Source organism: Pyrgilauda ruficollis, unplaced genomic scaffold (assembly GCF_017590135.1).
Source record: "Pyrgilauda ruficollis isolate IOZ18807 unplaced genomic scaffold, ASM1759013v1 scaffold204, whole genome shotgun sequence".
In the NCBI taxonomy this organism is placed as follows: Eukaryota; Metazoa; Chordata; class Aves; order Passeriformes; family Passeridae; genus Pyrgilauda; species Pyrgilauda ruficollis.
The window spans coordinates 179,732-204,270 of NW_024519652.1; the positions used below are offsets into that span (position 1 = coordinate 179,732).

General features: G+C 40.7%; 1 protein-coding gene across 4 annotated transcripts in view; it reads right to left on the bottom strand.

The window, feature by feature from the left end:
- The window catches only part of LOC121353422 (amyloid beta precursor protein), a 207,373-nt gene that overhangs the window by 85,019 nt on the left and 97,815 nt on the right, over positions 1 to 24,539 (bottom strand). For all 4 annotated transcript variants that reach the window (XM_041467270.1, XM_041467269.1, XM_041467268.1 and 1 more), the window contains exons 4-6: positions 11,816 to 11,928; positions 10,172 to 10,365; positions 1,782 to 1,981 (exon numbers count right to left, since the gene is read on the bottom strand). In XM_041467270.1, coding sequence (XP_041323204.1) covers positions 1,782 to 1,981; positions 10,172 to 10,365; positions 11,816 to 11,928 — 507 coding nt within the window. The remainder of the gene's footprint in view (positions 1 to 1,781; positions 1,982 to 10,171; positions 10,366 to 11,815; positions 11,929 to 24,539) is intronic.

Here is a 24,539-nt window from a genome sequence, read left to right on the forward strand (position 1 = left end):
TTGGGAAAAACAATATGCAGTCATTTCATGATCAGCAAATATATAAATTTCTAAAGGGCTTCTAAAAGGTTGCTTCAATAGTTTACCTCATCTTTTATATGTTATGTTTTATATTTAGGTGATTGTATGCCACTTTCCTGAAAGCTATAAATCTTAACCTCTTTGAAACATCACCCTCAGTAAAGAAACATTTCTCCCAAATTTGTCCTCATTTCCACTCATCCAAAATCCCATTAAAGTCGAGTGTAATTTTTCTTCTTTTTTTTCCTTTTCAATATTCATTTACCAGTGAAAACAGGGTATTTTATGCCCAGGGGGTAAAAGCTCACATATGGAAATAAGTTTAATTGGTTTAAAGACATAAACTCCTCCTACCCCCTCCTCACTGAAAGGGCTCTCCAACAACTGAGCAAAACACTCAAGAGTTATGTAAGACAGAAGCATACAAGACTGAGTTGCCAGCTTAAGAAACATTTGTAAGTGATTTTAGCAAAGCTTTTGTGCTCCATGTAGACTGAACAGAAAAATATAAGCAAGTAACTCTGCTTTTCCAAAGCATCCCCTGGGCATACTTCTGTATCCTGGTGTGATAAATTGCAGCCACCACTCTCTCCTCTGACAAACACTAGAACCAAGGCTCAAGAGGAAGGGCCACTGCCACATGCAAAATGTGGGACTCCACTACCACTGGAGTCCCAAGAATATCCAGAGGCAGGGGATAGGGAAGCACGGGGAGACAGACCAGATGTTTTCTCCCTCATTTCAGAATGGCCCCAATTTCTATCATTTTCCCTCTGCCCCCTGCATGTCACAACTCCTTTCTTCTCAAATGTAGTCTTTAATCTCATTTCTGGCCACCATCTCCAGCATTTATTGGCAAAGATGCAAGCACTGTAGAACTGGGATCTATTTTACTTAGATTTACACCACACTGAACTGTATTATTAAAATAGAAAAATAAGGATAATTAATTCCAATATGCATTGTAGGAGAAATGAGGCATTTAAAAAAACTATGTTGCTATGCTGACCATGAACTAGTGTAAAATTCGAAGTCTAAAATGCAGTTCTGTTAAGAACTAAAAAATATTATGAAAATAAAATTTTAGAAGAGTTCTTTCTCACTCCATGTATTCTATTTTTTCCTATTTCTTTCTTCCCCACACATTAAAACTCATTAGTTTAGGTTCATTTTTCTGCATAGTTATTTTAAATTTGTCTAACTTCACTGAATTAATAATTCATGGAGAAACACAGCAAACAAGTATCTAACAAAATCACACAAAATGACCCATCACTGCTGTTAATATGAGCAACCAAACCAGCTCATGCACCTCCTGCTTGGAACTGATATTTCATATCCTTCTGTAACTCATGTGCATGATAAACCATACATACTTTCCTGTCCTATTTGCAACATATGACAGTTGAATTTTATTTAATGCTACTTTAAAATAAAGCCAACCCTTCTGTTTCTGAACAAGAAATGTTGTGAACAATACACACAACAAACACAACTCAAGGACAGACGGTCCCTGCAGCATCTGTGCACCAGGAGGACCGGAGGTCAGAAAATCCAAAGGGTTGTGGCAGAACTAACCCTACAGAATATTTGTAATGGGAAAGGGAAAGGTGAGGGGATTAAACACACAAATTACAGGAGCCAAAAAGCACAATACTGCAGCTTTGGGTATTTTGCTGTTTGGAACATTTTTTTGTTGTAAAGTGCAAATATGCAAAGCAGTAGGATTACTGTTTCATCCCCAAGCCTGATGAATTTACCTCTGACAACCTCTTCCACAGACTCTGTAGTTGTGGTGGTAGTGGTTGCAATACTGGTAGTTCTTTCAGTTGCCTCCTCATACTCTTCTCCTGTCTCTTCAATTTCATCACCATCGTCATCATCGTCATCAGCATCTTCATCTTCCACAACAGTTAGCTCCTCATCTTCCTCTGCTTGTTCTTCTACTGCCTTATCATCGCTAAATTAAGAAAATTATCATGATGTGTCAGCAACAAAATTACTTCAAGGTAATATGAGAGAACATTTTACTTGAAATCTCCATAAGGAAAACAGTTAATTACCTCTTTCTTAATCTCCCTCCCTTCCCTTTAAACAGAAAAGAAAGAATCTGGGACTCTGGAATGTCCCAAAAAGTAAGAAATGCTTAAGAAATGTCTAAAGAAAAAAAAGGTCAACATTAGCATCCCGTATTTTGACAGCTGAATAATACTGTAAACATGCTCACTCCATGATACCATCAACCAAATTTTATTTTGAAAGAAGATCAACTTTGCACAAAATGCACTCAATTGATGTAGAAGAAGCAAGAAAGCTCCTCAGGAACTTTTCTGCCTCTCTCAGGAGAAAGCTTATCTAGAGGTTCCCGGCATGCCTTTCAAAGAGGACTACCAAGTGTTGAACTGACCTCAAATTACCAACTGCAGAGTTTCTCCTTCTGCTGTTACAAGTGCTGTGTGAATGGAAAAGACACTTCTACAGGACAACAGGAGGAAATACTGAAGTTGACTAGCCAATGAATTTGGTGGATTAATATGTCAAGGATCACTCTTAGTTCTGTTTGGAGTGATACAGACAACAGGACAAAAAATATATGTTTAAGTACTGCTACTGCTGCCTTTGAAATATTTCTTGAGCTTAGTATTCTGTTGTGGCAAGGTTTCAGGTTTGTTTCTGATCTTCTGTTTGAAATTTACTACTAATGAATAAATGATCTTCAAATATGTAAACACACAGTGACTTTCTGTAAACTTCGTGCACAAGTGGGTGTGAATCTTTCTCATGGCATCACATATGGTTGAACAGCCTTCTAGGTGAAGTTAGTGACTTCTCCCATTCATTTCAGAGATCAAGCCTTTAATATTTCATTTTATATTATGTTGCCTACTACAACTTGAAAGCGAACTCGGCAAAACAGAAAACAGTATGATTCCTTTTCAACAGGGCATTAAGAAGTTAAAACACATTGATAAAATTTTCATATGCCACAAACCTGACTCTATTAGGAGTTAAGCCTCTATACAAACAAGAATGATTTCCCTGTTCCCTTCTCCCCAAAATACCTGGCCTCCAGAAACACAAGAGAGACTTCAAATAATACTGCAGCTTTCCACTGGGGGAAACCCAGGTATATTTTATGAATAGATGTGGTTAAAGCCACCCCGCAGAAGAGTCTGCATGAAAGATGACTTGTTTCTATTTATACAGGATAAAAAGTTAAAAATGGGCACAAACCCACTTGGTTCCTCTTTAAATTTTTATCAATTTCTAAAAACTTGGAAATTTCACCATCTCCACTGTACAATTCATCTGCAATGGCATCATTGTGAGGAGGAACACAGCAATGGAAGTATTTGAGAAAGGAGAGAGGATCATCCAGATTCTGCTGGAAGCCAGCTTCGCCATCAAGAAGAGCAAAGTCAGGGGACCTGCCCGAAAGTTCCAGTTCCTGGAAGTAAAGTGGCTAGATGGATGGCATCAGATTCCCACTGAAGTTATAAATAAGATCACCACAATGTCTCCACCGACCAGCAAGAAGGAAACACAAGCTTTCCTAGGCACCACAGGTTTTTCTGGAATGCACATTCCTGAGTACAGCCAAATTGTAAGCCCTCTCAACCTGGTTACCCACAAGAGGAATGATTTCCACTGCGGCCCTGAACAGCAACAAGCCTTCGCCAAGATCAAGCAAGAGATCACTCATGCAGTAGCCCTTGGCCCAGTCAGGACAACACCAGAGGTGAGGAATGTGCTTTGCTCTGAAGCCAAGAACAATGGTTTGTCCTGGAGCCTTTGGCAGAAGGTGCCTGGGGAGACTCAAGGCTGACCACTTGGATTCTGGAGCTGAAGTTACAGAGAGTCCAAAGCCAACTACCCTCCCACCAGAGAAGGAAATCTTGGCAGCCTATGAAGGAGTCCAAGCCACCTTGGAGCTGAATGGCACAGAGGCAAAACTCCTCCTGGCACCCTGACTACCGGTGCTGGGGTGGATGTTTAAAGGAAAGGTTCCCACTACCCACCATGCCACCAATGCCACATGGAGCAAGTGGATTGCTCTCATCAAACAGCATGCCTGTATTAGAAACCCAAACGCCCTGGGGTTTTGGAAATAATTACAAACTGGCCGTAAGTGAAAACTTTGGTCTCATTGATTAAGAAGAGCAGAAACGTGCTGAAAAAACTCTACCATACAACCAACTACCAACAGAAGAAACACACTACGCTCTTTTCACTGACGGTTCCTGTCGCATCATAGGTATGAACCAGAAGTGAAGAGCAGACATATGGAGCCCCACATGACCAGTTGCAGAAGCTACTGAAGGAAAGGGTGGATCAAGTCAATTTGCTAAACCTAAAGTTGTTCATTTGGCCCTGGACATTGCTGAAAGAAAGTGGCCAAAGCGCTACCTTTATACTGATTCATGGATGGTAGCCAATGCTCTGAGGAGTTGGCTGGAAAGGTGGAAAAAAGCCACTACTGGCAGCATAGAAGAAAACCAATCTGGGCTGCTGTTTAGTAAAAAGACATTGCCACTTGGATAGAGACTTACCACTTTCACTTGCCACCTGTGAAAGTCTATCATGTAGATACCCATGTGCTCAGGAGCTGGGCTAATAAAGAATACCAAAACAACAAGCAGATAGACCAGGCTGCGAAAATAAAGGTGTCAAAGACAGATTTAGATTCGCTACACAAAGAAGAATTATTCCTAGCTCGATGGGCCCATGATGCCTCAAGTCATCAGGGCAGAAATGTAATGAAGTAAGTAGGCATGAGACTGAAGAGAAGATCTAACCATAGACAATATTTCTTAGATTATCCATGACTGTAAGACATGTGCTGCCATCAAGCAAGCCAAGCGGGTAAAACCCCTATGGTAATGGTGGGCAGTGGTCCAAACATAAATATAGGAAGGCCTTGCAGATTACTATATCGCACTGCCTCAAACATGTCAAAGCAAGTGCTATGTGCTCACAACAGTAGAAGCCACCACTGGAAGGTTGGAAACCTACCCTGTGCCTCAATCCACTGCCTGGAGCAGCATCCTGGGCCTTAAAAAGCAAGTCCTTTGGAAGCATGGTACCCCTGAGGGAATTGAGTCCGACAACGGGACTCATATCAAGAATAGCTGTTTATACACTTAGACTAGAGAACATGGCATTGGGTGGGTGTATCATATTCCATACCATGCACCAGCAGCTGGGAAAGTTGAACAGTGCAACGAACTTATTAAAACCATCTTGAAGGCACTGAGTAAGAGGAGTTTCAAGAACTGGGAGAATAATTTAGCAAAGGCCACATGGTTAGTGAACACCCAAAGTTCCAACAACCAAGCAGGCCCTGCCCAGTCTGAGCCCTTGCACACAACAGATGGAGATAAAGTTCCAACGGTACACGAGCAGTACACTGAAAATAACTGTTTGGGTTAATTCTGCCTCCAGCAAGGACAGTCCCATCCGTGGAGTTGTCTTTGCTCATGGACCAGGTCGCACCTGGTGGGTGATGCAAAAGAATAGAGAGACCCGATGCATACCTTAAGAGGACCTTATTTTTGGATGAACTACCCATGACTCTGCGCCTGTATCCATATCTGCTTATATATATATATGTACACAACTAAGGTAGTGCATGTACTTACATAATTTAAAAGTTTAAATTTAATGTAACATGTTGGTATGGGAAAAAATTTGGGGTGAATAATGCTGGGGGTAAGTTTTCTTTCCTTTTGTATTTTTTTAAAGTATAGAATTTTTTCCCATAAATTTCTAAGAAACACTAACAGAGTACTTAAAAAAAAAATGAAAGAAGTGGCCAAACTCAGGAGAAGAAGGCATCCGATTGCACTTCTCTTATCTGAGAGTTTCTCTCTGAGAGACAGAGATACCGCGAGAATTGAGCAAGTAAAAGATGGGGCTAGGACAGCTGCTAGTTCTCTCTCGGCTTCAGAGGAGGACAGTCAGAGCTGCTGCTTGAAAAAGCAATTCACTGCTGCCGCCAGAGCCCAGCCTGGAGCTGCTGCTTCTACTGTGGGGTGAGCTTGATGAGAGCAGCCCCTGAACTGAGACCTTATTATCACCTACCTCACTAGAAGAGGGACCCATCCCCATCTGCTCAGGTGCCTGAGATCCTGAGCTCACCTCTCCCTGCCCTGCTGGGAGCCCGGCTGCCACTGCCTTGCCCCCACTGCTTTTTCAGCACTGCTCCAAATTTTACACTGGTCTGTAGCTCCCCACCCCTTGCCGGATGAGACATCCTGCCGGCCCAGATTGCTGCTTCCAAGTGTCCTGCTGAGGCACCAGGATCAACTGCCCCAGGGAGTTTATAAAGCTAAAGCTTCTCTTCCATCCGTCTCAGGCAAGCCACCATGGAGCTCCAGCCACAGCCCCCATGCAGCCGTGGGGAATCATAGCACCTGCCCTGCCTACCAGGAGCCACCAGTGCCCCTGCCAGCTCTGACCATCACTACACCAAGGAGGAAACTGACTGCAGCTGAGGAGGCTGCCACTGTGTTTCTGGTTCTGTTTGCTGAGGAGGCTGCCACTGTGTTATTGGTTCTGTTTGTTGTTAATGCTGTAGTTGTTATTGTTGTTTATTTGCTTTATTATACATACTAATAGAAAACTGTTATTCCTATTCTTATATCTTTGCCTGAGAGCCTCTTTAATTTAAAAAAATTATAATAATTCAGAGAGAAGGGGTTTACATTTTCCATTTCAAGGGATGCTCCTGTCTTTAGCAGATACCCGTCTTTCAAACCAAGACAACAGAGAAAACCTGGAAGTTTCCAGCTTGGCTATCACTCCTAAAGATGTTCAGCTTTGGACATCAAGGACACCAAAGCTTCCAGCTAGTTCCCACACACAGACACGAGGGCCACCAGGCTGTGCTGAGTTGCAAGAGCAGCCAGAACTGTAGCTATTCAGGGAGAGGTCTGCAGTTATACTGAAAGTCAGCACCTACATCTGACTGTCCCTCAGGCAGACTTCAAGGTAAATTTTAATTAAAGGTGATGATAGCAACAAGGAACTCCATTGCTTAAAAATGCTTGTGACCTCTTTGTCAGAGTTAAAACTATATCAGGATGAGCACGACAAGACAATTTCAAAAGCCCCTGTGGATCCTGCCTCTTGGCGTTGTGAATAAAACGGGTACATATATCACCAAAATACACCCTCCCACCTTCCTCCAAGTACTGCCAACAAGCCACAACAAGCAAGTCACATCCTTTTACATCCAGACCCAGGTGGTGGTCAGATATTGGGTAGGAAGGACACCCAACTATGAGGCACTGCAGCCCAAGCTACCTCCACATCTCCTCTAATAGTGTGGCTACAACATGCAGCTGAGCTTTTCTTCCCCCTGTAGAGAAGAAAACACCCTTGACAAAGCAAAAAAAAAAATAAAATACAGTGCCTCAGGGACAACTGCTGGAGGTGAAAACACAACAGTCTGAAAAGGGGCATTTATTGACTGAATGGCTGCAATGTGCTTTCCCCTACACATTGAGAACCACAAATGCAAATATTTTAAAATTTAAATCTAATAGCTCAAAATAGAAAGTTATCTCAAAATACATCGCCCACATTTGCTGGATTCTGCTCTGTCATAGTTCTGAGAAACAAGAATATAATAATCTACTTTTCAGCTTTTTGTCACCTCAAACATGTCACCTTCACTTTGACTTGGGTACCCATGTAAGGTGACAAATGTAGACTTGAGTAAGCACTTTAAACAGACATGCTTTAATAGCAGAGAATATTGGCAACTTAGCATTAGCAAAGTGTTCTCCTACCTTACATTTCCTTTCTCCTTCACAATTAGTTTAGGACTCAGCCATACATGTATTGATAGCCACACAAACATATGCTCAGATACAAATAATACACACACACTAAATATTTGAATTACCACGTACTACCATGTAAGAAATTTTTTTTTTTAATATAGACATATATATTACTAAAATTCAAGAGTATTTCTAGCTGCAATACACACACGTTAAATGTCCTTGGCTTAAGAGGCAGCAAGAAATGAGTGAGTCACTCTAAAAGAACTACCAATTACTTGGCTCTTCATCTGCAGATGAAGGACAAGTGTCCCATAGAAGGATCTTTAATTTTTCTTTTGCAAGCACTTCTGTGGGAGGGGAAGGTAAAAAAAAAAAATCAGTATTTGCTCGGAATTTCAGAAATGGATTGAAATGCAATTACAGCTCCCATTCCTAGAGAAGACAAAATTTATGAAGGTGTTCTTGAACTCATCTCTTCAGATACTAAACTGCCTTATGAGGAAGAAAATGGACTACAATAGTAAATTAAATGTTCAGTGAAAAACACAAAAAAGACAGAAATCTAGTGGATATTTGTCTTACGAACAAGTACTCTCTACCCCTGTAAGTTCTTTTATTTAAAATAATTTTGGCATGTTTGATCTTGTATGTATAAGACATGTATTTTATATATAGGTGTACATATATAATAAATATGTTACCCATATATTTAATATGTATTTAAGATAGATAGATAGATCTATCTTGTGTGAATATATATTTATGTAATGAAAAAACCAAACATTTCCATTAGAACAAGGTCTGCGCTCACTTCTTAGAATGAGAGAACATTTAAACACCCGATCAAAATCTAAATTAAATATACAGAAATGACACAGCAAAATCCCAAAAGCAGCTTTACAAATCCTACTGAAAGGGTTATAAATAGTGACACTGACAGTTGTTAGAAGTACAAATCAGAAGAAAGCCCTAAGATATCAATACAGAATTTGCAAAGTTCTTTGATGTAGGCTTTCGCATCAAACAGTCTGACCATTCACTCCTGTTTATGACAGAAACTGAAATTACTCTTGGGAAGTATTATTTTAAACTTATTCCACTATTCACAAAGGACTCTGCCTTGCAACGCTTATCAATGATTTGCCAGGAAAGACTTAGTTGCTCACCATTACATATGTTCTCATTATTCTAGGTCTTGATGCCACCTCATTACATCAAATTACAGCAATTCAGTCTCTGTCCTTCATCTCTGCACTGTTCTTTGAATTGTTTCCATCTAGATTATTAGCAAGTCCAAACATAGCACAATTCAGACCTATTAACTTTCTGCACTATTCACGTAATTTGGTCCCCATTTATTTTCTGGGTACTCCTTGAAACCACCCACAATCAGCCCCAAGTTTAAGATTTTGTGCATTATTTGTACAAAAAAGAGGTAGAAACACTGCATTAGCGCAGTATAAAGCAATGAAAGCCTGGGGAGCACAAACAGAATTTGAACGTTGATCATAGTTTATGAAGAAATCTTTGCAAGTTGCTGACATCCGGTTGCAAGGACATGACATGGTACTCTGCTTTTCCAATTGCTGTCTGACATGCTCAGGAGAGTGATATGAAAAGGCTTTAACAGCACCAGACCACTCAGTTACCACTGAGTGTTACAACACAGTTATAACCCATATCTGGCTTAAAATTAACCTATGTGCACAGGGAAGGGTAAGGGCAGGGATGGTATCTTCTCACCCATCCCTGCCTTGCAAAGGAAACCTCCATGTTCCTTCTCAACAGCAGCAAATAAACAAATCTGTCAAAGGCTAGACAATAAAGCACATTTTCTTTCAGATCATGTTTAGAAACTAATTGTCAGCAGAAAAATATTAATACGGCAATAACAATATAATATAATATAGTGTTATTATATATACAATATAATATAACAATATAATAATAATTAGCACACAGCTAATGCCTGTTACGAATGAAGGCATTTCAAGAACTCCACTGGTTATGTTGGCTGATACCTGCTGTAGTACCCCAGACCGCACATGAAGCATTTTAGGAGTACACCATTTGTCATTTATTTGTCAAAAAATATTAATTTAGGCATTTTTGTGATAAATACGGCAATAATTCTCACTGAAGAAATCATAAAGACACTAAAAAGTGTGCCTTAAAAATGTATCTTTTAACAATAAACTTTACTGTAGAAAGCTAAAAAAAAAAAGAAGTAGAACACTGATGCTTTCAACCACTGTAAATGCAAGCTCATGTATAAGGTGCAAAGACTCTTTTATGCCAAGGTCTTTTAGACAGATTTTTGGCATCTTAGTAACAAGTTGAAGGGTACAAAGTCACTGTACCTTCCATCTGCATAGTCTGCATCTGCACCTCCCCACCAGACATCTGAATCATCATCTTCAGCATCAGCTGAATCAAGATTTTCACTTTCCTCTGCTAAGGGGCAGCAGACAAACTCCACACCACGAAACTTGTCAATTCCACAGGGCAGCAGCATGCCATAGTCGTGCAGATTCATGCTCTTCTCACTACAGGACTGCAGAAAAGAGGGGGGAAAAAAGCAGCAACAATATTGGCATGAAGGAAGACTAAAAAATCTCACAGACCTTCAGAAAATATGAAGGGACTACATACTGCCTTAGGAAGTTAAAGCTGGTGAATTGCATCATCTCTGAAATTTGAAACACGATTTAGAAAGTTCACATTTGCATTCACTACTTTACTGTAAGCAGCCCCCTACCCCACTGCAAGTGTCCACTGCAAGCAACAAGCTCTCCTATCAGTCTTTCCCAGAACAAAAGGCTTGTCTTCTCCTATATACATGATAGCTCCTTATCTTCCTGTCTAAAATCCTCACAGGCTCTGCCTCATAAAGAGAAAACGTGATGACAGAATAATTATTCATGTGTTAATCCAAATCCCAAAGTATTAGGTATTGAAAACTTCTCCTCAAGGTAAAACAACATTTGAAATACCTCTTACACAGGAAACATGCTGTGTCTGGTCTGACACCTCTGCCAGTACAGTACCTCCTAGCCTTGTTTGGAAAACAGTCAGTTTGGCATAACTATATCTTAAAGATACAGTGATGCATGACAGATGAAAAAAGGAAAATGGTTCAGTGTTGCACAGTGATTATGTCCTTCCAGGCAATTGCCATTTTAAGTTTGCAAGTAGTCAAAATGAACTAGAATTCCTTTGTGTGAAGGTTGGTGCCTTACATGTTTTTTGTAAGGAAGTATAATTCAAACAAGAACTGAAAATTTGAAAAGCTGCTGATCACATCTCAAATTTTATCTCCAGAAGGTGGAATAACGTATGAGCTAAGAGGCTCCAAAAAAAATAGCAATCAGAAATCCTGGAAACTCATCTCAGTTTTTATTCCTAAATCTCTCTACGTAAGGAAAAAAACTCCAAAACACATTAGCAATTGTAACACCAAGTTTATTTCTATTTTCAGTAAAGCATTGTTAAATTATAAAAACTCTGTGCCTGCAAAATGCCTTTGGCTAGTCCTTGTTTGATCAGCTCTCCTACCCTTTTCTGCTGAATTTCACATAGTACACTCCCTGAGGCCTGTTTGATCTCTGTGGACATCTGGCATACCAATATCCATGATAAATACTGGTTAGTATCAACCCGGGATAATGATTCAAGGTAAATCCTAGGCATTTAGTTCCAGTGCTAACACAGGAAAATTGAGGAAGCAGAAAACACAGTGAGTTTGTGAGTGATTGTGAAGAAAAAAATAGTGCTATGAAAGAGGGTCAATGTTCCAAGGTCAATGGCAAGTATTCAGTCATGGTCTCTATTGTGCTTTGACTCCCATTTTCTACCTTACAAAAAATCCCAAAATGCTTCTCACTCAAACATTTGAAAGTATTGCTTTTTGTTTTCCATGTCGCTGCTATATTTTAAATCATCCTTAGAAGAGTGACACAGCTTTAAAGAAGAAAGACAGGAAATTTTAAGACAAATGAATGTACCTCTTTAGCAACAGTATGCCAATGCAGGTGAGTTTCACACACATCCATTCTTTCCTGGTGAAGGAACTTGCACTTGTCTGGCACCAGAAGGGCATCACTCACAAACTCGCCCACTGGAAGGGAAAAGAAAAGAAATGAACACCCAAGAAATATTACTTTTACTTCCAGTATCTCATCCTGTTAAACCTCTAGTTACTCCTAGCAGCTTTCGTGAATGAGTGGCAGGCTTGCAGAGAATGGAACAGTTTCTAGATGATGGTTCAAATTTTGACCACCTTTCAACTTGCCATTGGAAAGGAGCTCTGGCCTTTGATCTCATACATATTTGTTTATGAAAACCTCAGCATAATGAAACTTGCAGGACCCATTGCAGATATGTGTGGTGCAACATGAAGTCAGGAGTTGGCAGGTCTAATTCCAGAACGGGGACTACAGTGGCAGGGAGAGACAACTACGTTTTGCATCTTAATAGCAGTAGGGAAAGGGTACGAAGTGTTCTGAAATACTATGGTGCTCTACCTAAAACAAATGACACCACCACCTTGTTTCAAAGCATTTGAGAATATTTCCATTGATACAGTGCTAACAGCAACATAGTCAACTCAGTTATTTTTGCTGCTGCAGCCTCTTTATTGCATCCTCATTTCATCAGCCAGATGAATTCATGTTAGCCCGGAAGGCTGATAAGCAAGTAGAGCTTATCAGCCAGGAAACAAGATGATTCATGATCACCAGAATATCTGGTCAGATCAAACTGGACGAAGAGCCTTTTTTCCCAAGGACATAACTGACCAAAGAGGTTGCTCCATCTTCAACAGCAAAACAAAAAGTCACATGCTTACGAAATGAACACTGCTCACAGCATCAGTACTCAGAAACTCAGGTGCTAAGTAACATGATTTATTAGACTAAAATCACTGTAATTCTTTACAATTATGATGTTGCAATTAAATAACCACAAACCCTCTCAAAGATTTTTTAAAAGGGAAAATTACAGAGGCTCTAAAAATAAGGAAAAACTGAAATACTTTACGGAAGTGTATATACTGAACATATACTGGATTGTAAAAGCACACAACTCAGCTGGCATAAATCAGCTCCCTAAAGCCCACTTGTCTGTAGCCTACAAAAAACTACAGTCTGTGTTACATGAAAGAATCAAGATTGTCCAATGGCTATTAGGATGCAATAATAGGTTAATTGATCAAAATGAGATGACTACAAGTTTGCTGTTAAGTAGAGAGTCATCTCAGGGAGCTGATGAAGTGGCCCTTAAGGCTTACAATTAAAAAGTCAGTTTTAAAAATAACCAACACCCAATGCATAGGAAAAAAGCAGAATTCAACAAACATACCTTTGCTATATACCACACCAAGTGTCGCCCTGATTTTTTAAGATTTTCTAAGCCTTCTGATGTTTGCATTCTTGTATCAAACTTTCTCACAACTTTCTGTAAACAACTTATTGTTTTGCATTCTTTTATGGAGGAGGAGAAACTTGATGGACTGTTGGTTTGTCCAGTGTCCTTGGAGAGGTGGCACTTTCACCCTCTAATCCACTGTCACATTTTGAAATCTATAAATGTTGGATTCAGAAAATAAACTTCCCTTTTTCCTGCCTTGAGAGCAACAGCGTGTCTGCATCGTGCTGTCTCGTGTCCTATAGTGACACCAAGATGTGTATTTCACAGTAAATTCCTCACTGTATTTCAGAGCCTTTGATCTGAAGCCCTTAAAGTCAATTAGTCAACTATGAAATAGTAACTAGTTTCTGTAACTTAGTTAGTTAACTAGGGGGAAAAAATTGTTATTTTTATGCTTCCCTAATACACCCTAATGCCTGCAAATTAACAGAAGCATTTTCTAGAGGCATCTAAATTACCTCGCAAAAATGAGTAAGCACACTTTCTGGTAACCCTAAATATAAAATTTGTATTTTCATTTAACGATGTCTCAGTTCCCAGGGGTGTCACACACAAATCCTGCAGTGAAATTTGCAGCTTTTTGGAGACAAGCCTGGCACATACCTGAACTTTCTCAGGACACAAGTAATTGGCAACTATTAATGCTTTAATTTAGTCAAGTGCCTGAGCAGTGGACAAGCACACAGAGGCTTTGCTGAAGACTGAAGAGTATGATGGTTTAATGCAGAATTGCAGTGTCCTGCAACTGGGGAGGAATAACACCATCACAGGCTGGGGGCCAACCTGCTGAAGAGCAGCACTGCAGCGAAGGACCTGGGGGTCCTGGTGGACAACAAGCTGCCCCTGAGCCAACAGTGCCCTGGGGACCAAGGAGGCCAATGGGATACTGGGATGCATTGGGAAGAGTATTGCCAGCAGGTGAAAGATGATCCTGCTCCTCTACTCAGCCCTGGTGAGGCACATCTGGAGTGCTGTGTCCAGCTTGGGGCTCCTCAGGGCAAGAGAGACAGGGAGCTCCTGGAGTGGGTCCAGTGGAGGTTGCAGAGATGATGAAGGGATGGAGTTTCTTTCTTATGAGGAAAGGCTGAGGGAGCTGGGCTGTTCAGCCTCGAGACAAGTGGGAAGGAACTTCATCAGTGTCTGCCAGTGCCTGCAGGGAGGGGTCAGAGCAGGGACCAGGCTCTGCTCAGTGATGCCCAGCAATGGGATAAGAGGCAATGGGCAGAAATGAATGCACATGAAGTTCCACCTGAACATGAGTAAGAACTTCTTTCCTGAGCAGAGACCGAGCACTGGAACAGATCACACAGAGAGGGTGTGGAATCTCCCTCACTAGAAATATTCCAGAACCACATGGATGCAATCCTGTGCTGTGTGCTCTGGGATGATCCTGCTTGAGCAGGGAGGTTGAACCAGATGGCCCTCTGTGGTCCATTCTAAACTGACCCACTCTATGATTCTGTAAAAAGTAATACAATCGGATGTACCACTGAGTTACACCCACCAAATGGAAGATGGAAAGCTGTATGTCCAAAATTCTGGGTAAGGCAGTTTGGGCTGCAGTGTCATTAAAAGTATGCATGAGTATTCAATAATTTAAAATAAAGCACATTAATTTTTGAGCATCTAATTATATCGACAAACTCATAACAATACACTACAGAAAGAGTAGATGTTCAGATGTCAGTGAAGATACAGTGCTAGATTTGACTAGCACACAGAAAATGTGTATTGCTTTATAGAATCATATTGCTTGAAAATAACGCAACAGCATCCTCACAGTAACCCAAATTCTCATTTCACATATGGCTCCATGTTGCAAACAATTGCTGAATTTCACAGAAATAAACAATCCATTGGAACAAGCCCTCCTCTGTCTTTTGGAAGGAACAGAGGACATGGGGAGAAGGATGGCTGCTCATGGTAATACTCCTTCAATATATAGAATTATAGTAAATTAGGTGTGTGAAAATCTAGGCAATAGCAATCACTTGCAACTTTACATGTGATTTCTATTGCCTTCAATTCTATTTTTACTACAAATAAAATTTAACTCTATCTATTATTTAGAGCTAATGTTCTAGAAACCTTTTTCATTCCTTTCACAATAATTACTATTGAAGTTTAAATGCAAAGCTTTAAACTTCTGTTCTGTATTTTTTTGGTTCTTTTTAAAATAAATGAATGTTCAAGTAGGAGTTTCACAAACTCGACTGAAGTAATTTGACAACTGCAATGTTTAATTTGCTTGGAGAAATCTAACAGAAACACAAATCCATCAGAAAGAAGCACTTGTAGCACTTCAAGCTTGCAGGGAAGCCTGTATTGTTCCTGTACTTGTTTAACTTTCAATTATGCTGAGTCATAAGATTTCTAGGATTCTTTGCTTTTTTGAGTGAGTAACCCACAGATGGCACTGGGAAAACAAGCACAAATGAAAGGAGAGCAATCCTGCGCATCCAAAGAGAGGCTCTTAAAAATAAGGAAAAACTCCAATACTACTTTTCTTTGCCGGTACATACCATGACAGAGAGAGCTATGCATTACTGCATTTCTTTGACTGATGGAGCAACCCAGACCAGTGCTGGTTGTAATTTCTACTATCAAGTGATGGGATTGCCAAATTCAACTCCAATATTATTTTTAGTTCCAACACAGCAATACACTGACTTTGCATCATACTGGGCTGGTCCTCAACACCCCACCTGTTTTGCTTAAGCAGGCTAAGCACTTCCCTAGGTGGCAGCACTGCCTTAAAAGCCTCCCCGATCCCAAGCTGTCCCCTTGTCCTTACCAGCACCTTGCCCCTGATCCCCCAGCAAGTCAGGATAAACCTTGACCAGACCATGGATGGCAGCAGCTTGCATAATTTTTACCAACTACAAAGTATTGGTATCATTATCACCACCAACAATACCTCTGTCTGCCTTATATTTATCACTATTTTACAGTACTTTTCTGCCTTCTTCAGCATCTCTTGTATTTTGATTACAGCTGGAAATCTGTCCTGTGCAGAGGTACTCTAATAATAAACCATGACGGCACCATTTTTCTGTTGATGAGTTTATAAATCTATACATTCTCTCAGGTTATCCAACATGCCACTATAACAGCAACTTGTGTTCCAGTAGCTGCTCACCACTTTTGCAGGGAAGGACTGGTTAAAACCAAACCCTGATGGCTTATGGGTTTCTGGCCATCTGGAGAAAACAGCCCTAAAGGGGAATTCTGAGTAGAGGTTGCGTTACTACATTAAAACCCACCACCATGTGCCCATCGCTCAATTAGCTGAAGGCTGCCAACATTCTGCAAATTGCTTCTTGCTTAACTTTCCACTTTTAACTGCACATCACCACAACATGTATTGTGTCAACACAGTAAGTCACATTTTAATTTAATTTTAGAAATATCATCTTTGGCCCCATAATGCCAATGACCCCCTTCCTGATGTCCAGTTGTCCACTGTGTTTGTAGCAGACTTCTTTTATTGCCCCATCCTGGTGTATCACAAGAGGTTACCAGCTCACATTGTTCAAAAACAGTTTTGCCAGATGTTATAATGCCACATTTTAATATTTATAACTTTATTTCAGTCAAGGACATTCTGGACATTCTATTATCTGAAAAATACTCTTGGAACAACAACAGATTTTTTGCTGTAAGACCAGAAGTTCTGGTCCAGAAATTTCATTTTTCAACACAGCAAATACTAAGAATATCATTAAGAATCAACCTCTAACAAAGAACTGGAATTATACTAAAGGCTACCATTCACACAATCTTTAGAATCTTCTGTCTTGGTTTAAAAGTCTGCCAAGGAAGGCAGGAACCTTCCTGGGATGGAAAAATATGAACCCCTTCCCTCCAAATTTATATAACTTTGAAATTACAGGGCTATCAGGCAAAAATATGGGAAAATGAATAACAGTTACTAGTTATATATGTATAGTTACCATTGTATATATGTATAACAAGACAAACAAACAGCAGCAATGGCAGCAACAAGAAACAAACCCAGAAGCTCAATAAACAACACAACAATAAACAATAAAACCCCCTTCACTCGGCTGTCCAGCGCTTTCCCTTCGGTGCCGTTCCGCTCACACCCAGCAGGGGCACTGGTGGCTCCTGGCTGGGCAGGGCAATTGTGGTGATCCCCCCAAGGCTGCAAGGAGCGCTGTGGCACGGACTCGGCCGCCTCTCCACACGGCAATGGCTGCTCCAGCAGAGGAAGGGCAAGGAAAGGGCCTTCCTTTCCAAGGAAAGGTGCTTCCTTCACAAACTCACAGGCAGCAGCAATGTCACCAGTGAGAACAAAGGCCTTGCTAAAACAAATTTACAAGCTCAAGTGCCTGCACAGTACATATTTGAGAACGTTCAGAGAAATGTGTCACTTCCCTATGATTTTGTATAGATTACCCAGAGCCATTCCACACTTGGCATGATGCCAGCCAGGGAACAGATCAACCCGTTTCCTGTGTTGCTCTCCTGGGGTTTTGCTCTGCCCTGCTCCCCAGCTCCAACACCTCTGCCACCTCTTGTGTTCACACAACCACATTTCTTTATTACTGTATTATGTTATGCATACAGTATTACATCTATTTAAGCATATATGTAGCTTTAGGAATTTTTATTAAGTGTCATGTTTACCTAAATCTTTATGCTGTCTCATTTACAACATTGGTAATTAAAAGTAAGCTGCAATCTGCATGAGGGAGCAAGCCAAATGCACTGGCCTGAAGTTCAAGGAAACAGTGCTTTCTTGAAAATGTTTTTCTTTTCTTCAGAAGTCCAGAAAAGCAGAGAAGATGCAAAGCACCTAGATACTTTAAATTTTCTTCAGTAAAATGGTTTAGTAAGCACAATTATCTAGCAATAAAATGAACCAGCCATAGGGCTCTTCACTGTATTAGTACTCAGTATGGATGAAGAGAAGAGGCTGTGCCAGTCAATCTGTGATTTGAAGGAGAATTTGCTCCTGTGCCCAGCCCATGGCAGGGTTGTCCTCTGAACTTGGGCATGACACGTGCTAAGCCATATTGTTAAAGATCTTCATTCTAGTTTGAAGGACTTAAACAGCCTATAGAAAACAAGTGATTTGTAGAGTTCTTAAGATTTCAAATTTAATTTTAAATGGAAGTTACAGGCCTCTCCCTAAAACCCATCCATCAGCCAACATGAATGCAAGGTAGTGCTGATAAAGTCCGTCTGTGCCCCAGTAACCTGAAACATTTTTCTGATGAAATAAGGCTTAACTCCTGCCCGTAACACTGCCTCCAAAAACAGCTCTGTAGCAAAACTGTTCCCACTCCCTCATTTTAGCTGCAGCCTGTAACATAAAATTCAGAGACCCACAGCACTGCAGACATACAGCAATGCACACCTGAATGTGAAGGGTAGGAGCAGAAGGGACAGCATGACCTGCACATCCACCTCTGGTGCGTGAAGTGGGAATATCTGCAACTCTTCCGTCTTCCAGAGACGTGGCCAAAACTGTGGTGGTGAAACAGCAGGCCAAAGGCCTAGAAACTCAATCCTGACTCGAGCCAACAGAAGCCATGAGAAAGCTGACAGCTCTTTGTGAAAAGAGTTCTGCAGCAATGAAAAACAACTTGTCTTCCTTAAGAAAAACTTTAAGACTGTGGAAAACAACCTACTTTCCCTGAGAAAGAGCTCTAGACCTGTGGAAAGCAACTGCTTTCCCTGAGAAAAAACTCTAGGACTGTGATAAACACTAGCCACTTGTATAAACTGTTTCTATACTGTTAGATAGAAAAGTGAAAAACTATCTCTCACAAACAACTTTTTCTGCACATACACACTGGGAGTTTGAGTGATGAATTAATACAGGGTAACAACTTGTTACTGACCAACTGGGGATAGACGGGATGTTCCTTAAAAACCTTAGAGACATGCAAAATAAACCGGGATCAATCTTTCTCTTCTTTGCACCATAAAGGCATGTCCTGCATCCTTCATTATTGAGCTCCACAGTGACACAAAACCAACACTGAGCTCAATATTTACCCTTCATCTTTAAAGTACCAAGAAATTTTTTTCCATATCTATAGTTGGAGGGTGGAGGGGGGGGTGGGGGGAGTGCTATTGTTCTGTTCCTTAGCATGCATAGTATCAATCCATCACACATTGGAAAAAATACACTCTGATACAATGATTCTCAAGCAAAACACCTTCACTGTTCTAGGCTACAAAATGCAATTATTTGGGATGAGCAAAGTCCGCCTATTAGATTAAGAACCGACTGATAATTCTAGTTGTACTATACATTATCATATTGATGCTCTTAGAATGGTGCTATGAAATCATGGCAATTAAGGTACTTTCCACCAAATGCAGAAATGTTCCACAAACACTGCAATGGCACACAACATGCAACATGCTAGGGACACAAGATCAAGGTAAAGGGAACCCTTCCGGAATAGACTCATTAACGTCTAAATATCAACATGTGCACCACAAGGAGTTCAATGTTGATATATCACATGAACTACTGTGATTTTTGGCAGATTCAAATCATCACACACAACTCTAGAGTCAAAGGGCTAAAATCCTTTAGGTACAATCCATCAAAGTACTTTTGACTGGACTAAAACAATTAACTATATATGTAGAAATATACATATAATTAATTTGTGGTGCGTACTATGTCTTCATTTTTAGAGGGTACCATACATTATAAAAGGTTATTTCTCAAACCTTCTTCCTCCTTCCTCTGTAGTTCTTCCATCAGAAACATAAATGGAATTTCAGGTCACTTTGCTATTTTGTTGCCTGACTGAATTTTCTGATAGAATTGTCTTACTTCCCAGATAGAACACAAGATCAGATTTGATGCATTATGCCACTAGCAGATATATGTGTTTACATGCAAGAATATTCAAATGCACAGCACCACTGGCATCTTTATAAACAAAGCAAATAAACATTCTTCAGAAGTCCACAGCACCTCAACAGTTTATTGCAATTTTAAGTTCATTTACTTCTCTCATGTTTTTTACTTGTTTCCCAAATCTTTGAGGCAAAAATTTGCTGTGAGTTCAGTCAGATGCCTTTTCTGTCCCTTTCTTGCTCAGTAATGCAACATGAAAGAGCTGTCATGAAGCCCATTACCATAGCATCATGTCACATAGAGTCGTGCTCCTGTCCCACCTTCCTTAAAGGCCTACAAAGTAAAAAACCACCATCCCAGAAGTTATCAGTGTGACCAGCAGCAAAGGTCACCTCAAAAAAGGCTTCCTGAGGGTTTTCCCTTCAGTTTTCTTCCTCTAGGTACCCACCACTCATGCTAGCAAACTTGCTTGCCCTGCACCACAAATCAAGAGTTTGCCTCTCAAACACCATTTACCAAGAAACAGGCCCAAAACCAGGCTGCAAAATTCACCTGGGGAAGATGACAAATTTCTGGACTGAGTTGCTCTCCCTTCTAATTCCTTGGCACACGTTATATCTGCAATATATCTTCTCCAATGCCACAAATGAGAGAGTATTTGTTGCAGACACAACCCCTTCCCTCACATTTACATAATCCTGCCTAATTTATTGGAATTCTTGAGTTAGGAAACAGCAGGAATAATGAAGTCTGGATAGTCTGACTCCATCCTGCCTCAGTCACAGTGCTTTTACATGACTCTGTCCAAGTAAAAACCTTTTATTCTCCTCCCACACTGCACTTAATTGCTTAATGTTTCTTCCCCTCTCTTTCTACAGCCCCAGCAGACACTCTAGATCCACTTTTTTCTTTCCACTCCATTATGGCAGTAATTCTGCCTGACAAATCTGTAACAGAACATGCTCAGCTGCTCAGGAAGGCTGCTGAACACATTGGTGACTGAAGCATAGCTGCTTACAGTGGTAAAAAAGATTATAAAGTGAAGGATGCCATGAGTGGATGCTTGCTGCAGAGTAATTGGTGGCAAGTTTTGGTGTTTTTTTCAAGTAGGGAGGTTGGTTTTCTGAGATTCCAGGTTCCACCCTAAACTGACAGCAGCATGTCTGGCTAAAACAGATCTACTGCAGTGCTATAAAAAAAACCAGCCATAAGAAGTTGGAAGGTGCTGAAAGCCAAGGTAAGTTTAGAAAAGACTGCATGATCCAGAATAAGAGGGAATTACTGGGCTACTTAAATGGGAGGGCAGAATAACCAAAAAACTACTGAAAATTATTTGATCTACAGAAAAGTCAGTAAAATTCATATAAAGGAATAAGCCTGAAAAAAGAACAATACAAGAAAACTCTAAGGAACAGATCTGAAATATTAAAGTCTTAATGAGACTATTTTGTGAAGATTTACTATGATTTTGTAAAGAACCCTAGACAGAATTCTGGCCACAACCCAGCAGGAAAAGAAAAACCCACAAGGAATATAGGACAGTGGTATCTTCAAAGATAACAGCACTTTTACTCGAAACAAATCATGTGCCCTCAGAGGCTGCTTAGAGTACTGCCTAAGAGATGCAGTTATATCCCTGCCATTCTGTTTGCAAAACATCTTGTCTCTGTATACCTCTGTACAGCACGGTGCAGTAAAAGAAACACAGAAATGTTCCTTAAAACACTGACCACCTCAGCCTGGAAAGAAAGTGTAAAGAAGAAGAGATATGAGTATCTTGACCTCTGTGTCCCTGAAAATTGTCATGAAAAACAAAACCTGAAATGTTCATAAATACATCTCCTCCTCCGAAACACGCAGAATTCTTTTTTTTCCACAACGGAGTGCACACGTCGCTGTCAAGTACTTAGGGTGACATGCAGAGTGCAAGACTGCAAGAAATAGGAAACAAAAGGGAAAAGAACCAAACAATTTCTGAACCACACGTCATATCTTGAAGACTTCCTACATCCAAAATGGTGCAGAAGACTCCAGATATTTGGGTATGCTCCTTTCAGCAAGGTAAGATTTTTCTAGTCTTATCCTCCTTTTTCTGACAATGCTTTAATACAGAGCAATTTTCTGTCATTCAGTGTATAAATCTACCCAACACCTTTTGTTCTCAACATCTACTTCTTTTCATAGTGCTTAGGTAACAAAAGCCATCATTGAGCATGTCCCAGGACCTCAAAGTCAGTACCTGCTGAGTCAGCCAGGTAAAACAAAGTATAAGAACATGGACACAAAAGGTATTTGGGGCATTGGCTGCAGTACAGGTTGTCTTGGTTTGAAACTCAGGCATCTGCTAGGGACCGCAGGAGCCTCCTTTGGAATGAAGAATGTAAACCCCCTCCCTCTGAATTATTATAATTTTGAAATTAAGAGGCTCTCAGGCAAAGATATGAGGCTAGGAATAACAGTTCTTTACTAGTATGTATAACAAGGCAAACAAACTATAATTATGGCATTAACAACAAACAGAACCAAGAACTCCGTGACAGCCTTCTCAGCCAAGACAGGAAGGGATGGAGGAGAGGCTTTGCTTCACAAAACCCTGGGGCAGTCGAACCCGGTGACCCTGCAGGACTCTAAGGAGCACCAAGCTGGAACGGCAGGAATGAGCAAAAATCCCGGGCTGGTGGACGAGGTGTATGAGAAGTTCTGCGGCGGTAGCTGGAACTGCGGGCTCTCCTGAGGGCGGTGCAGAGTTACAGCACAGAGAAACCCAGAGCAGTGCCAAAGAAGCGGCGGGGACGGGACAGCGGCGGCCCGGCTCCCAGCAGGGCAGGCAGAAGCGAGCTCAGGATTCCCGGGCACACGAGCAGATGGTGATGGGTCCCTCTTTTAGGGAGGTACGGTGTCAATAAGGTCCCAGCCCAATCACTGCTCTTATGAGCAAAGGCTCACCCACAGAAAGGAAGGAGCAGTCTAGGACTGGACTCCGGCGGTGACAAGTGAATTCTCCCCGCAGTAAGCAACAGCTTGACTGTCCTCCTTCCGATGCCGAGAGCAAGACAGCAGCTGCCCCAGGACCTTGTCCTTTAACTGCCCCCCAAAACTCGTGGTATCTTCCTCCTCGAAGAGAAACTCCCAGAGAAAAAGAAGCGTAGCCAGATGCTACACACCTCTCCCCACCTTGGTCACCTCTTTTAAGTACCCATAGGCACCCAGTAGTTAGTCTCCTAGCAACTTAAAGGAAAAAATTCTGTAAATAAAAAAGAAAGAAACCAAATCCCCAACACAGGTTTTCTTCTAAAGAAGCACATTTCCCAAGTACCCCCACACCAGAGGTCAAAAGCACTACCTGGACTCACTAACCCAGGAAGGCTCAAGAGGAGAAACAGGAATGTCATACATATGGGTGCTGCATGTAGTCTTAGTAAAGGACCAGCTATTACCTCAAGAAAGGACCTACTCATCCTCAGGACAGAAAAATTACATCTGTACACCACTGAAAGTCTTTATGCCAGCATCATCAGTCTAGTGTTGAGATACTGTTAATTAAAAAAAAAACAAAACACGGATACTAAGAAAAAGCCTCAGGTGGTGTATAAAATAAAAAATTATTTTGCAGAAATGCATTCTCTTTGTCATTTTCAGGCTCTTCTTTTATATAAAGTACACTTTGGGTTTTTTTCTGATCTATTTTGCATCTCAAAATATTAATTGCCTCCTATGTTGTAGTCTTCCAACTTTACTGACATTCCCTTTATTCCCTGTACTCGTGTACTTTAGTTTTCTTCCAATTACACATTTTTTTCATGACTGATGAGCTCCTGTACAGCTCTGTCAGGCAGGACAATAAATAGCAGAACATGGCATGACTCAAGTTAGGGGAAAATAGAAGAGCCTACTTGCACATGCATGCTAACTCTATAGCAGGAAAGGAATTGGATTTTTCAAGGCACACTTCTCTGTACTCAGTGAGTTTTTAATGAAGTTGATTTCCACAAATGTCAAGACTGAACAAAGACAGCAGCTTTAAAAAAAACAAAAACATTTCTAAGAACCTTTACAGAAATTGCTAACAAAACTGTATACCATGATTTAATAAAGATGACTGATACTGCATGACCCATTTTAGTGCCCTTTCTTGTTTTTAAATATAAACACTAAATAAAATTTAGTGGTATTTCTAAAGAGCAGATACATTCTAAACCTTCAGGAATCTTGTATTTGTGGATGTTTTTTCCCCTCAGCTGCCTTCAGGTTTTCACAAGCTGTAATTGTGTCTGAATTGCAGAACATATTAGGCTCCACAAATGCTACCAAATGCACTAATTTTAGCACTCCAGCTATTGACATAACTTTCTCTTACTGCTAAGTTGCACCATGAGTTGCGCACCAGCTGTCAGTGTTCCTGCTCCCCCTCTCACAGCAGGCAGCACATGTTTTGCAGCAAGACCTGCAAA